At 47.1% G+C, this 15,044-nt stretch overlaps 1 protein-coding gene across 1 annotated transcript in view; it reads right to left on the bottom strand.

Moving 5' to 3' along the window:
* The window catches only part of ITCH (itchy E3 ubiquitin protein ligase), a 136,930-nt gene that overhangs the window by 61,493 nt on the left and 60,393 nt on the right, over window positions 1–15,044 (bottom strand). The window contains exon 7 of the mRNA XM_090020495.1: window positions 4,546–4,588. Within this exon, the coding sequence (XP_089876621.1) occupies window positions 4,546–4,588 (43 nt within the window). The remainder of the gene's footprint in view (window positions 1–4,545; window positions 4,589–15,044) is intronic.

Raw genomic sequence — 15,044 nt, 5'->3', positions numbered from 1 at the left:
GCAGCGCAGGGAGGATGCTGCATCCATCCCAGATTTCACTTCGGTTCCACTCCTAGCGTTACAGCCACCAACTACCTGGCACTGCTCCGGCTCAACCACGGGCTGGGAAGAGCCCAGGCTGTGGCTGGTGGTAGCAGCACTGAGAGCTGACCTGCAGTGAAATTTGGGATGGATGCAGCATCCTCCCAGTGCTGTCAGCACCTGCTCCGAGCCCAGCCCCCAATAGGAAGAGCCCCACACAGCCCCAACTGCAGCCTGCCCTGCCCTGTGCGGATCTAGGGCCCCCCTGTGCTCTCCTGGGGTGCAAGCAGTGGCAGGAGCTCTCCCCTCCCCATGAGCCGCATCTCTGCCCCATCTGCGGCAGTGCCTGCCCCAGCCCCTCCTTGACCACAGGCATTGATAAGCCCCCCATGCCTTTTCCCTTTCCACCACACTGGACTGACCAGCTGGAGGCAGCTCTCCATGCTACTGACTCTGCTCCTTGCTGCCTGAGTGCTGTGCTGCAGCTGCACGCAGCATGAGCATTTATTGGCCAAATTACTGGCCCCATCGGGCTGATATCTGATACAGTGAATTTTCTTTATATTGGTAACAATCCAATATTGGACCAATGTATCGGTGCACCTCTAGCCAAGGCAAAAACCAAACTCAGGCTAGCCATGGGAATCAAGGAAAACAAAAAGTCCTTTTTCAGACATGTGGGAAGTCAGAGGAAAAACAAAGGCAACATTGAACCCCTGGCTAAATCAAATGGGGCAGCTGATGTCTAACGCTCAGGAAAAGGCCAGTCTCTTAAATGATTACCGTATTTTTCGGACCATAAGACACACCCGACCATAAGACGCACCCAGTTTTTATGGCAGGAGAGACTATGTGTGCCGGTGGCCGGCCATTTTTATTGCCGGCTCCCGGCCACCGGCACGGGCGCCGGCTTCCGGTGTAAACAAGCGGCGGATGTCCCGCTCGGGCTCCGCCGCCTCCGCGGGCAAGCTCCGCCCCGTCTCCCCGGGACACGGCATAAACAAGCGGCGGGTGTCCCGCTCGGGCTCCGCCGCCTCCGCGGGCAAGCTCCGCCCCGTCTCCCTGGGACACACACCTTCGGACCATAAGACCCACCCTCATTTTCCCCCCACTTCTGGGGGGGAAAAAAGTGCGTCTTATGGTCCGAAAAATACGGTACTTTGCATCGGTCTTCCACACATCCAAAGAGGTCACCGTGTCAGATTGGATGCAAAGCACCCAGGGGGCAGGAAATGGGTCCACAATTGATGTAGATAAAGTAAAGGAACATCTCGAGAGGCTCAACATCCACAAGTCTGCGGGCCCAGACAGAATGCACCGAGAGTCCTGAAGGACTTGTACATGTTCAGCTTTTTTAAGTAGTTCCTAAACTGTTCCTTCACAACTGAGAGCTGCTCACCTCTTCCCCAAACTGTGCTGCCACGTGCAGTAGTCTGGCAGCTGATTCTGCCTGTGAAGATTGAGGCAAAGGTGGCATTGAGCACTTCTGCCTTTTCTGCATCCTCTGAGATCATGCTCAGGGGCAATCAGCATGGGTTCATCAAAGGCAGGTCCTGCCTGACCAACCTAATTGCCTTTTATGACCAGGTGACTAAATCCTTGGATGACGGTGTCGCCGTGGACGTAGTCTTTCTAGACTTTAAGAAAGCCTTTGATACTGTTTCTCACCCCATCCTCATCAGTAAATTAAGCAACTGTGGCATAGATGCCTGCCTACACAGTTGGATGGGTAAAAAATTGGCTGACGGGGCATACCCAGACAGTAGTGGTGGATGGGTTCTATTCAACCTGGCGAGATGTGAGCAGTGGGGTACCCCAGAGCTCGGTCCTCAGGCCCGCACTGTTTAACATCTTCATCAGCGACTTGGATGCTTTCCTGACCTCTGATCATGCGCATGGCTCTTCTCTGGACTCTCTCAAGTTTCTCCACATCCTTTTTGAATTGTGGAGCCCAAAACGGAACGCAGTACTCCAGCTGCGGCCTCACCAAGGCTGAGTACAGGGGGAGAAGGACATCTCGGGATTTGCTTGAGAAGCATCTATGGATGCAAGCCAGCATTTTGGTCGCTTTACTAGCCGCAGCATTGCATTGCAGGCTCATGTTCATCTTGTGGTCAATGATGACCCCCAAGTCTCTTTTTTCTGTAGTGCTAGCCAACGTAGCACTGCCGAGCCTATAAGGGTGCTGCAGGTTTTTTCCCCTGAGGTGGAGAACCTTGGATTTTTCAGTGTTAAACACCATCGGGTTCTTGTCCGCCCATTTGCTGAGCTTGTCCAGGTCAGCCTGGATCACCCGCGTCTTCTGGCGCAGATGCTTTGCCGCAAAGTTTGGCATCATCAGCGAACTTGGTCAGTCCGCTCCTGACTCCAATGTCCACATCATTAATGAAGATGTTGAACGATATGGGTCCAAGGACAAAGCCTTGGGGAACACCACTGGTCACAGGACACCATGAGGAGTGACTTCCATCAATTACTACCCTCTGGGTCCGACCACAAAGCCAATTTCCCAGCCAGCAGATTGTGGTAGACCCAAGGCCACAACTGGCCACTTTCACCAAGAGGTGATCATGGGATACCAGACTGAAGGCTTTTTTGAGGTCAAGATATATGACATCAATCTCTTCTCCCTTGTCCAGGTGATAGGTCACCGGGTCGTAGAAGGAAATGAGATTGGTCAAGCAAGACCTATCCACAAAAAACCCGTGCTGGCTATCCCTCAGGATGTTGGCGTCTGCCAGTCCATTAAGGATGGCCTCTTTAATAAACTCTTCTAAGATCTTCCCTGGGATAGATGTTAGGCTGATGGGCCTGTAGTTTGCCAGATCCACTTTCCTCCCTTTCTTGAAGATAGGCACCACATTGGCCTTCTTCCAGTCTTTGGGCACTACACCAGAGCGCCAGGAGTTTTCAAAGATCCATACCAGGGGCTGGGCTATGATGCTCGCCAGCTCCTTGAGTACCCTGGAGGTGTAGATTGTCAGGGCCAGCTGACTTGAAGGTAGTTAGCTTCTCAAGATGCTCCTTCACGAATCCAGCATTTATGGAGGACAGGGGATCTCTCTCACCCAGACCTCCCTGTCCTGTAGCGGGCAGGGGTGTCCCAAGGGACCGATGAAAGACCGACGCAAAGTACCCATTTAATAGGTTGGCTTTTTCCTGGGCGTCAGTTGTGAGTTGCCCCATCTGCTTCAGCAGGAGTCCAATATTGCACTTGCTTTTCCTTCGGCTCCCCGCATATCTGAAAAAGGACTTTTTATTGTCCTTGACACTCGAAGCTAGTTGGAGTTCAGTTGGAGCCTTGGCTTTCCTGGTTTGCTCCCTGCAGGACTGGACCAGTGCAGAATAATCCTCCTTGGAGGTGAATCCCATCCTCCATCCTTTGTAGGCCTTTCTTTTTAGCCTCAGGAGGTCTGCTAGGTCCCTGGAGAGCCAGGGGGGCTGCTGTGCCCTCTTGCTCCCTTTCCTCCGAGATGGAATAGACGTAGCTTGTGTATGGAGGATCACTCCCTTGAGGAGCAACCACTCTTCTTGAACTCCCCTCTCCCTGGGGTCATGGTCTCTTAGGGCTCACTGACAAGCCTCCTGAGTTTGTCAAAGTCGGCTTCCTTTTTGTGATTTAGTTTACTGAAGAGTTCCAAGCTGGTCTTCTGCCATACTTGCTAGTATTCCTGTTCCTCGGGACGGTTTGTTCTGGCACTTTCTGAAGTCCAGGGTCCTTACTCCACTGCTCTCCATCCTTCCTTTCCTTAGGATCCTGAACTGTTATCTCATGGTTAATGCTGCCCACATTGCCATCCACTACTACATTCCCCATCAATTCTTCCCTGTTTGTGAGTAGCAGGTCAGGAAGAGCATGGGCTCTAGTTGGTCGCTCCAACACTTGTACCAGGAAGTTGTCCCCAACACTTTCCTGGATTGCCCTCCCTACAGATATCAGGGGGACTAATGTCCCCCATGACAATCAGGGCCTGTGATAGGGACACTTCTGCTAGCTGTTTGAAGAAACGCTCATCCACCACTTCCTCCTGGTTTGGTGGTCTATAGCATATCTCCAACATGACATCACCCTTGTTGCTTTCCCCTCTGACCCTAACCCAGGGACACTCAACAAGCCTATCTTCAGCTTTATATTGAGCTCTGAGCAATCATATGGCTCTTACATCAAGCGCAACCCCTGTCCTCTTCCCCTCCTGCCTGTCCATCTCTACTAATTAAAAAAGAAACATATTCAATTTAGAACTATTGCTTGTAGATGCACTTTCTGAATATACCATAAATAGATTTTTAAAACTCATAATGTAAAATAATATTATCTAAATAACATAAACTCAAAAGGGGTAAGGTTTTCCAAGTTCTACTCACATTTTAGAAGATGCCTTAACTAAATATGTTGAAAAGTACTTCTTAGCTCCTTACAAATTGCTGATTTTTTTCTTTTTCATCAAAAATTATAGTTTTTGAGATTTGTAATAACTATAAGCAGTATAAGAACAAGTGAGTAAAAAAACCCAAGTCCTATACCTTGTTTCATTTCTTGTTCTGGAGCTATCATTCTGTGTGGGACCTTAAACAGAAGAAGGAAAGATAAGAAATATTTTAATGTTATGTAGTTATGTAATGCAACTTCCAAGACGTAAAATAGTTCTTAATACTCAGGTTCATTCCTTATGTGGCTATAAAAATGTGTCAGACAAATCTATGTTCTAGTCACATTTTAGGCTTTTGCTAGTGAAAAGCAAAAAAAAATACCAGTAACACTTTCTTCTCACAAAGTAACACCACATAAGAGAGTTTGGTATTGTGCAGTACTACCCAATACAATGTGAAAAATGGTAAGAAAACATCATTTTTGTTTCTTATCTGATCTCTATGACAGTCTCAAGCAGCCTTCTGCCTCCAAACAACTCTGCTCCTCACTTACTCTCTCTCTTGCTGAGGGTAGGTTAGAAGTCAGGGGAAAAAGCTGAATCTTCCAGAATGTTTTCTTCCTGCTTCGTGGATTCCTCCCTTGGTGACAAACCTTGAGCTGGAGCTGTTGCTTTGCTGGGCTGGGCTAGCTCTCCAGTGCAATCCTAACCTGGTCCCTTTTCCTTTGCCCCATAGGTTATTTCGAGTCAGGAATAAGAACTATAGACAGCTGTAGCACGCGGCCAATCTCTAAACACAACAGCAATGCCTACTGGCCTCAAACAGAATTACAGCAGCCCAGCCTAAATTCTTGAGGCAGTTTTACATGGCACACCAAAACACAGAAGTTGTGATACTTTGAGTTACTAGCACTGAAATGTTTATTACAAATATGTGATTTTCATAGAATTAGAAAAAAGTTGTTAACAGGAGTTGTATAGGAATGTAACAACCCGAACGTAAAATAGTATGAATTAAGCAGGCCAAACAAGCAAACAACTGTAATTCCAATAAAGAAAATATCTTAAATAGAGAATAGTGCTCAGTATGGCTACTTTGCAGACATTAAAAAAAAAATAGCTGTGATTTACTTTAAACTCAGCGTGGTCCTGCACTGAGCCCAGATAAAATAATATTATCTAAACAACAAACTCAAAAAGGGTAAGGTTTTCCAAGTTCTACTCACATTTTAGAAGATGCCTTAACTAAATATGTTGAAAAGTACTTCTTAGCTCCTTACAAATTGCTGATTTTTTCTTTTTCATCAAAAATTATAGTTTTTGAGATTTGTAATAACTATAAGCAGTATAAGAACAAGTGAGTAGGCCCAGAAGAGGCAATGAGTTAGTTGGATCTGGCTCCCCTAATGTCTGTACACATCGGGAACTTTAGTGGGGTTCTTTTGGCCCTTTTATTTAATAGCTGATTGACTCGACTTTAGATAAAAGCACCAAAAAGCCCTGCTGAAACACCCAATCTATACAGACGCTGGTGAGCAGAGTCAGAATAACATGCTGCTTTTTCCAGTAAAACGTTTTTGTTTTGTAACATCTGCAAGTGGCCCACATAACTACAACTGTATTCCATTTGTTTGCACGTAAGAGTGTGCCTTCATGATTACATAAACATTTATATTTAAACAAGTGCTCATTCCTCAACATCCCAACGTCACTTATTTGACAGTGCAATGAAATTCTAACACTAAATGTGTGACTTCACAAATTATCTGTATGGATGAAGGATGGCAAATGTACGGCCTGTGCCACCCAGCTTCTGGTACTGGAAGGCCAGAGAATTTAGGGGTGGATTTAGCAGGGGCCTGAGGCCCTCTGCAGTATCCAGAGCTATGCTGAATATGGCTGTTGGTGGCAGAAGGGTGAGCAAGGGCTGTGCTGATGTTGAATTAAAAAGATCGTGGTTCGTTTCTCGGGAGGTGGAAAAAAAAACTTTCAGCTTCAGACACACTTTATTAACAATACAAAAGGTATATATTTGCAAATAGGGTCAGAGGGAGAAGACAAAAGATCAAGTCCCTCTGCCCCCGAGCATAATCATTAGCAGGCTTTTATCCCCTCTCTCCTGACCACGTGTGCAGAAGAAGGAATTTTTACAACTCATTTCCGGTTCATACAAACATATATGTAAACATGTCGCTTCATACGTCCCATGTGCATTATAATTAACTACTTAAGTATGCGGGGCGGGTAGGCTTAATATGCATTAGGCTATCACGCGTGCGTGGATGGATTCAGGATTACTCAAAGTTCAACCTGAAGGCAAAAAATGGCATTTGCTCTTATCTTAGCCTTAGGAATTTGGGGCCATAAAGAAAGTGTGATTTAGTGTGACAAAGAGATAGTAAATTTGCAGGACAGAGAGGGGGTGATGCCTTAGTACAAAGGGCCTTTTGGTGGCTTTTCCCTTCAATTTCCACCCCCCCCCCTTCCCTCTCCCATTAAGGAGACAAGGATGGATAGCAGCTGTGTTTTTCTTTTTTTTTTTCTAAATCTGCTATTGATAATGCATTTTTAATAATATTTCTAACAACATCCCCCCTCGAGATGCTTTCTGATCTTTACTTCATTCGGGCATATCAAGATAATTACGAGGAATTTTTCTGAGGACCATGACCTTTGCAGCAGTCTGTGCTTTTAGAGGGACTGCTGCGACCTGCATTCCTTCCACTGTGGTGGTTATCAATCTAGTGAGACAAGGAATAAGGCAAGGGATAAAAATCAAACCAGTTAGAGCACACAAAAGCACAAACCCTACCTTTTTCCACCAGGGTCCTCCAAATAATTGAAACCACCAGTCCTTATTCCATGTGGTTTCCCACGTTTGTATTGGTACATGGGCTATTTTTCTAATCTCTTTGGCAATCTCTAAGACTGCTTTCCCATTGTCATCTATTTGGAGGCAACAGTTAGAAAGGTTGAGCTTTCCGCAGACTCCGCCTTCCTCTGCAAGTAAATAGTCTAAGGCCATCCGATTTTGGTATATGGCTGCTCTCATCTGAGAACTTTGTCGGGCTAATAACTCGAGAGCAGTGGCGGTCTGGTTAGTAATTACTTCCAAGACTGCCTGCAACCGGATGATTCTATTCAGCATATATATTGGTGTCCGGTATCCCCAACTCCCATCATTAGCCCATGTAGCTGGTCCATAATACTCAATAATCCTCTGAGGGGGCCACTCATCCTTCTTCCACTTTTGGGAGCTACCCTGTGTCAAACTTACATCAATACTTCTCTTGGCCCTTTTCCAATCATCATACAAAGAGACTCCTAGCTTATTTCCAACCTCAGACGGTAACAAAAAGAAAGCTGGTACAATTACTCCCATATAGCAAGTTCCCGTCCACCCCTGTGGTAGTATTGTATAGGCCCGTCGTCCGCAAATCCAATAGTATCCTCTTAAGGCCCTATTTTCTCTATTGGTGGCATTTGGAGGGGCCCAACCATAGGGCATCTCGGGAAACCCCAAGCCTCCTTCTGGACCCAAAGGACCAGCAACTGCGTGGCCTCCTTTCATGGAACATTCCCATAGCCCATCCTGGTTTTTGTCTGTACAATCTGTCCGATCATCACTTTGATTTGTGGCACTCCAATATTTATTAAACCACACAATTGTTCCATTGGGATGCTGCCACACTAGCCGATTATACCCTGGGCTATTAGGATAATAAAGCCGTTCTAATCTTGTAAGGTTCATCCACCTTACTTTTAAAGTCCATATGCAACGGCTGTGTCCCAACCTTTTTCCTGTACCATTATTACTGATGCAATACTCTCCTAACGCCACTTGGGAAAGTTCCCAACTGTGGTTCTCATCCCATTTTTGACTAGTACTCTTAACATCTGCCTTACTACTTACTAGCCATTTCGGGGCCAAAGGAAAAGCCCTCCAAGGCCACTGGCCTCTGGCCTCCCGAAGCCCCCCACAGGCCCAGCAGTTGGTAAGATTAAAAGTACCTGCAATTCTTTCCATCATATCAACATACAAATTTGTCCCTGGGGGAGCAATTTGGGAAAGCGAGGGTGTGAGCCAGCGGTTAAGGCTGCTCAATTTTGCTTCTTTCATTATGCAGATAACAACAAGGCACATTAAGATTCCCACCATATTTTCCCTTTTACTTTCTTGTCTAATTTTCTGAGCTTTGCTTAAGCCGTCTCAGGCGCACTTGGAGATCACCAGTAGGTTCACAGCTCCACTTGCTGGCTTCTTGTTCCGAAGACGACTCAACTTCCGGAGTGAGTTCGTCTTGGGAGATGTTGTCCTCTGACGCTTGTGGATATCGTTTCACACGAGTATGATGTATCCAACGATCATGGCCAGTAATCTTTACAGCGGTGTGGGTTGTTAGAAGTACCTGGAAAGGGCCACTCCACCTCTCAGTCAAAGGCTCCTTTTTCCACCGCTGCACCAAGACCCAGTCTCCCGGGGAGAAGTCATGTACCGGTACATCTAAAGGCAGACGCTGAAAGGAGGCTGCATACCTGTGAAGAGAAAACAAGACAGACTGCAAGGCAATAACATATGTATGAAGTTCACTATTACCTAATTCAAAAGTTACATTTTCTCGCATCCCAGGAGGTAAGACTCGAGGTGGCTTGCCAAACATAATTTCATATGGGGTCAATTTGAGGCCCCGTCGGGGAGTGTTTCGAATGCAAGTAAGAGCTAGCGGCAATGCTTGAGGCCACTTAAGGCGTGTTTCAATACAGATTTTGGTGAGCAAAGTCTTTAAAGTTCTATTCATGCGTTCCACTTGTCCTGAACTCTGTGGTCTCCATGGTGTGTGTAGTTTCCAAGTAACCTTGAGAGCTTGTGCGACTTCTTGAACCACTCTTCCCACAAAGTGTTGTCCTTGATCCGACTCGATGGACTCGGGCAGGGAATACCGGGGAATGATCTCCTGTAACAAATACTTCACTACTGCAGCTGCAGTGGCAGTCCTGGTGGGCCAAGCCTCGACCCAACCAGAGAGCTGGTCTACCATGACAAGTAAAAACCCGTGATGTCCGGATCGTGGGAGCTCGGCAAAATCAATCTGCCATGCCTGTCCAGGGTACGCTGCCCAGGGTCTACCTCCCATTGGCACAGGGGGTTTCCTTCGAGGGTTTACTTTCTGGCATATAATGCACCTGGTAGCAATGCGCTGAGCTTCTACATATAGCCCTGGGGCTACTGCTTGGCGGATCATTAGATCACCCATGGCCAAACCTCCCATATGGGTTCTTGCATGGAGCTGTTGCAGCACCTCCCGAAGCAATGGCCTGGGTATCATGACTTTTCCTCCTGGTACTATCCACCACCCCTGGGAGTTCTTTTCTGCACAAGCTTTCTGTGCAAATTTATCTTCTTCAGGGGAATACTGTGGGACTAAATCCTGAACGTATGGCCATATGGCATGGGACATAGCCTGCTTGGATACCTCTTCCGCTTCTCCCCCAATAAATGCAGCTTCCTTTGCTGCTGCATCAGCCTTTGCATTTCCAAGCTTATGCTTTTTCTCAGCAGCCTTCCCATGGGCCCGCACATGAATGACTGCTACCTCTTTAGGCTGGTGGAGTGCCTCTAGTAGTTTGATAATCTGGGGGCCATTAGCAATCTTATTCCCAGAGGCAGTAATGAAACCCCTTTCCTTCCACAATAGTCCGTGCGCATGGACTGTAGAAAAAGCATAGCGAGAGTCAGTGTATATATTAACTCGCTGGTCTGTCCCCAGCTGTAATGCTCGGGTGAGCGCAGTGAGTTCTGCGGCCTGTGCCGACCATGAGCTCGGCAATGACTCCCTCCATACTACCTTATCCAAGGTTACCACTGCACATCCTGTTCGTCTTTTTCCATCGATGACAGAGCTGGAGCCGTCCACAAAGTATTCAACATCTGGGTCTTCAATTGGGTCCTCAGCAAGATCAGGTCGCACCTGCGTGGTCTGATTCAGGACCTCAAGGCAGTCATGCGTCGGTTGCCCTGGCTCTGGCAGCAAGGTTGCAGGGTTTAAGGCTGTAGTATGTTTGAAAGTAAGTCCTGGATTAGAGAGCAAAAATATCTCATACCGTGATTGTCTGGAGGGGTTAAGAAATTTCCCTCCCTCAGTCCCTAGGATCTGGGGAACTCCATGAGGAGTGAGTATTTCCATATCCGCACCCATGACTATCTTCTGGGCTTCTTCAACAACCACTGCTGTGGCTGCCACAGCCCGAAGACAGGCTGGCCACCCGAGTGCAACTGGATCTAGAACCTTTGAATAATATCCCACGGGTCTCCAGGTCGGGCCCGATGGCTGTGTCAGCACCCCTGATGCAACCCCTCGATTCTCATGAACATACAGTCGATATGGCTTTTTACTGTTTGGGATGGCTAAGGCTGGGGGCTGGGTTAATGCTGCCTTCAGCAGATCAAAAGCATGCTGCATTTCTTTATTCCATTTCCATTTAGTGAGACTCTCCTTAGTCAGGGATTCATACAGTGGTCTAGCCTTCCCACCGTAATCTGGTATCCATAGTCGACAGAACCCAGTTAGCCCTAGGAATGCCCGCAGCTCCTTGGGTGACTTAGGTGGGGTTAGACCTTGAATCGCCTGTATGCGATCTGCACTCAGGGCTCTGACTCCTTTTGAGAGCTTATATCCCAAAAATGTGACTTCAGACTGACATATTTGGGCTTTTTCTCTAGAGACTTTATATCCTTTTTTTCCCAGAGTGTTTAGGAGTGACTTGGTGGCTTCCTCGCAGAGCTGCAAGTTTGGGCTTGCAACTAGCAGGTCGTCCACATACTGGAGGAGAGTCACTGCGGGGTGTGATCCCTTCCATTCCTCCAAGTCCTTTTGAAGGGCAAGTCCGAAAATATGGGGGGCTGCTATAAATCCTTGTGGAAGAACTGTCCACATGAGTTGGGCTTTATGGAAAGTATCTGGATCCTCCCATTCAAAAGCAAACAATTTTTGACTCTCTCGGTGAAGAGGAATAGAGAAGAAAGCATCTTTCAAATCTAGCACTGAAAATATTTCAGCTTCCCCCGGTACTTGTGTCAAAATCGTGTGAGGGTTCGGGACTACAGGATGGTCTGAAAGGACCTTCTTATTTACTGCCCGTAAGTCTTGGACCAGTCTGTATGAGACCCCATCTGCCTTTGGCACTCCAAGAATGGGGGTGTTATAGGGTGAAGACCCTTCCACTAGCCATCCGTACCTCTTGTATTTCTCTATTAACGGCTTGAGTCCAGCTCTGGCCGCTCGGCTGAGTGGATACTGCTTTACCCGAGCGGGCCCCTCCCCATCCTTGAGTACGATCCTTACCGGGGAGACGAACTTAGCTCGCGCAGGGGTTCCATCAGCCCATACTGAGGGATCTACCCCAGTCATGTGATCTTCTGGACTTACTGCAGGGCGTCGGTCCTCCAGGAGAGCCATCTGATAGTTCGAGCTCTGCTTCACAGGTAGCTGGACCACCATCTGATCGTCTCTGAAAAAGATCTCAGCTTGCAATTTTGTGAGTAAGTCCCGCCCAAGGAGTGCAACCGGGCAACTTGGAGAATACACAAAGGAGTGCTCGAGCAAATGGTCTCCCACCTTGGTGAGGAGTGGTTTACAAACAGGGAGTCGAGTTTGTGTTCCCTCAATCCCTTCTACAAGTACATGCTGTTCACTAGTTCCTGCACAGGGGGGTTTTTCTGGAATCATTGAAAATGTAGCCCCAGTATCCACTAAGGCTTCAAAGTTTTTGCCACCAACCCTAATGGTTACCATGGGATCTTCTCGGGCTCCAACCCGAAGGGTAGTGGTCTTAGATCCCTGTCCCCTTCATTCTGAATCCTCACCCTTGTCTTCTGCCCGCATGAGGTGACCTCTCGGTTCCCCCTCTCTCTTCTCCTTCAACTTCGGGCATTCCCTCTTCCAGTGTCCTTTCTCCTTGCAATAAGCACAAACATCTGCTCCCACTCTTTCTCCCTTCCTCTTCTGTATCCCAGCCTTTCCAGGGTTCCCTCCAGTTATAGCAGCTGCTAGTGCTGCCATCTGTCGCTGAGCCTTTTTATCCTCCTTGCGCTCCTGCACTTGCTCACGATTCCCATACACCTTATATGCAATTTCCACCAGCTCTGAAATCGGTTTCCCAGCACCTCCCTCAGTTTTCTGTAACTTCTTACGGATATCAGCAGCAGATTGACCAATAAACATAAGATTTACCATGCGCTGGTTATCTGGAGCTTCTGGATCCAGATCCGAAAACCTGCGAAACGCCTCATACAGCCTCCCAAGGAAAGCTGAGGGATCCTCCTCTCTTCCCTGTCTCACCTCATACAATTTAGACAGATTGGTAATCCGAGGCACTGCCTTTCCCATTGCTTCCACTATAATTCCCAAATACCGTGCACTCAGCTCTCTGCCCTCTGCAGTATGATTGTCCCATCCTGGCTCTTCTACAGGGTAGGTATCACGCAGAGTACGACCAGCAGCACCCTCTGACTCAACTCTGGCTGCCGCAATACGCTCTGCTGTACCTAACACTAATCTCCTCTCCTCCGGGGTTAGGAGGGTCTGGAGCATCATCTGGACATCAGCCCAAGTGGGTCGATGAGTCTGCCCAATAGATCGAAACAAATCCCTCATCTTTTCAGGGTCTTCACGAAAAGAGGGGCTCTGATTTTTCCAGTTAAATAAATCTGAAGTGCTAAATGGGGTGTAGACGAAAGTTGCAGTGCCTCCTTCCCCAATAACCTCTCGCATCGGACAGTTCAACACCGGCTGTGACTCTACAGGCTTGCGCAAATAATAACCCTTATTTCCTGATTCAGATGAGGCACTTGGCTGAGGCTCACGCTCTAACTCATTAGGTATGCATTGGTACGTCGGTGGTGGTCTCTCTAAGGGAGGGGGCGGTGGTGCAGAAGGACTGGATGCCGAGGAGGCGTCTGACTCATCTTCGCTACCCGACAGGGCAACCGGAGCACGGGTCCGGTACTCAGCCAATTCAGAATCTCCCCCCTCATTAGACTCAGGTAGTACAGGCGGCGCCCCCCGAGCCTTTTTCTTAACAAGCATCACATGAGACTTTGCTAAGTAATTCTTAATCCAAGGTGGCTGATTTTGAACCACCCACAACCAACAATCAATATAAGGAAACTGATTCCAATACCCATTTTGCATAACAATTTCATGGATAGCTATCACTTCTTTCAGCACAAAGGATCCTTTCGGGGTCCAGTGGACCCCAAATGTTGGCCACTCGAGTTGACAAAACTTAATTAAATAATCTTTTTTCATTTTTATTCCATAATCGGCCGGCCTTGCAAATTTATTAAAATGACATAATAAGACTTTTAGAGGGGTATCAATATTGTTTTCTACACGAGAGCTACTCGTACCCATTTGCCCACAAAAATGCGCCCAATGCACACCAAATACCAAAAAGATCTCAACAACAGATGATTTACAATGAGAGCTAAGCCTAGAATTTCTCAGCAAACTTACACATCCTTTGTTTTAGATCCGTACACCAAATTAGGCAAAGGGAATTTGTATACTCACTCAGATACCCAGAGATCTCAATCCAGATTCCAAAGTGTGTCTGCCTCTCCAGAAACTCAGAATTTACATAGGATACTTCCTTTAACTTCCCGGATATCTAGACTTAAACCTCAAATACCAGGGTGAGTCCAAAGTCGGCTCGGTGTGCACAAATCCCTGGTACTGGAGGTGCTCTGTCACTGAATTCCGGGGTAGTCCTCGAGAAGCCCCACGTTGGGCGCCAATTGTTGAATTAAAAAGATCGTGGTTCGTTTCTCGGGAGGTGGAAAAAAAAACTTTCAGCTTCAGACACACTTTATTAACAATACAAAAGGTATATATTTGCAAATAGGGTCAGAGGGAGAAGACAAAAGATCAAGTCCCTCTGCCCCCGAGCATAATCATTAGCAGGCTTTTATCCCCTCTCTCTTCTGACCACGTGTGCAGAAGAAGGAATTTTTACAACTCATTTCCGGTTCATACAAACATATATGTAAACATGTCGCTTCATACGTCCCATGTGCATTATAATTAACTACTTAAGTATGCGGGGCGGGTAGGCTTAATATGCATTAGGCTATCACGCGTGCGTGGATGGATTCAGGATTACTCAAAGTTCAACCTGAAGGCAAAAAATGGCATTTGCTCTTATCTTAGCCTTAGGAATTTGGGGCCATAAAGAAAGTGTGATTTAGTGTGACAAAGAGATAGTAAATTTGCAGGACAGAGAGGGGGTGATGCCTTAGTACAAAGGGCCTTTTGGTGGCTTTTCCCTTCAATTTCCACCCCCCCCCCCTTCCCTCTCCCATTAAGGAGACAAGGATGGATAGCAGCTGTGTTTTTCTTTTTTTTTTTCTAAATCTGCTATTGATAATGCATTTTTAATAATATTTCTAACACTGATAAAGCTGTTCTGGCCCAGCAGCCCCTTGGAACAGCCACTGCTTAGTTTGCTGCTGCAGCTACCACTTGCTTTATCAATCAAGCTTGTGAGGAGCCCTAGGGTCTGGATCTGGCTTGAAGCATGGGGTAAGACTGACACGATATCAACTTAGGATCAGACAGAAGAAGCAACAGCAAGACTGGGAAGAAAAAGGCTCAT

Source organism: Crocodylus siamensis, chromosome 10 (assembly GCF_052110815.1).
Source record: "Crocodylus siamensis isolate JL-2025a chromosome 10, ASM5211081v1, whole genome shotgun sequence".
NCBI classification, from domain to species: Eukaryota; Metazoa; Chordata; order Crocodylia; family Crocodylidae; genus Crocodylus; species Crocodylus siamensis.
Note: the sequence above shows the minus strand (reverse complement) of the source record. Positions and strands in the feature narration are given on the sequence as shown.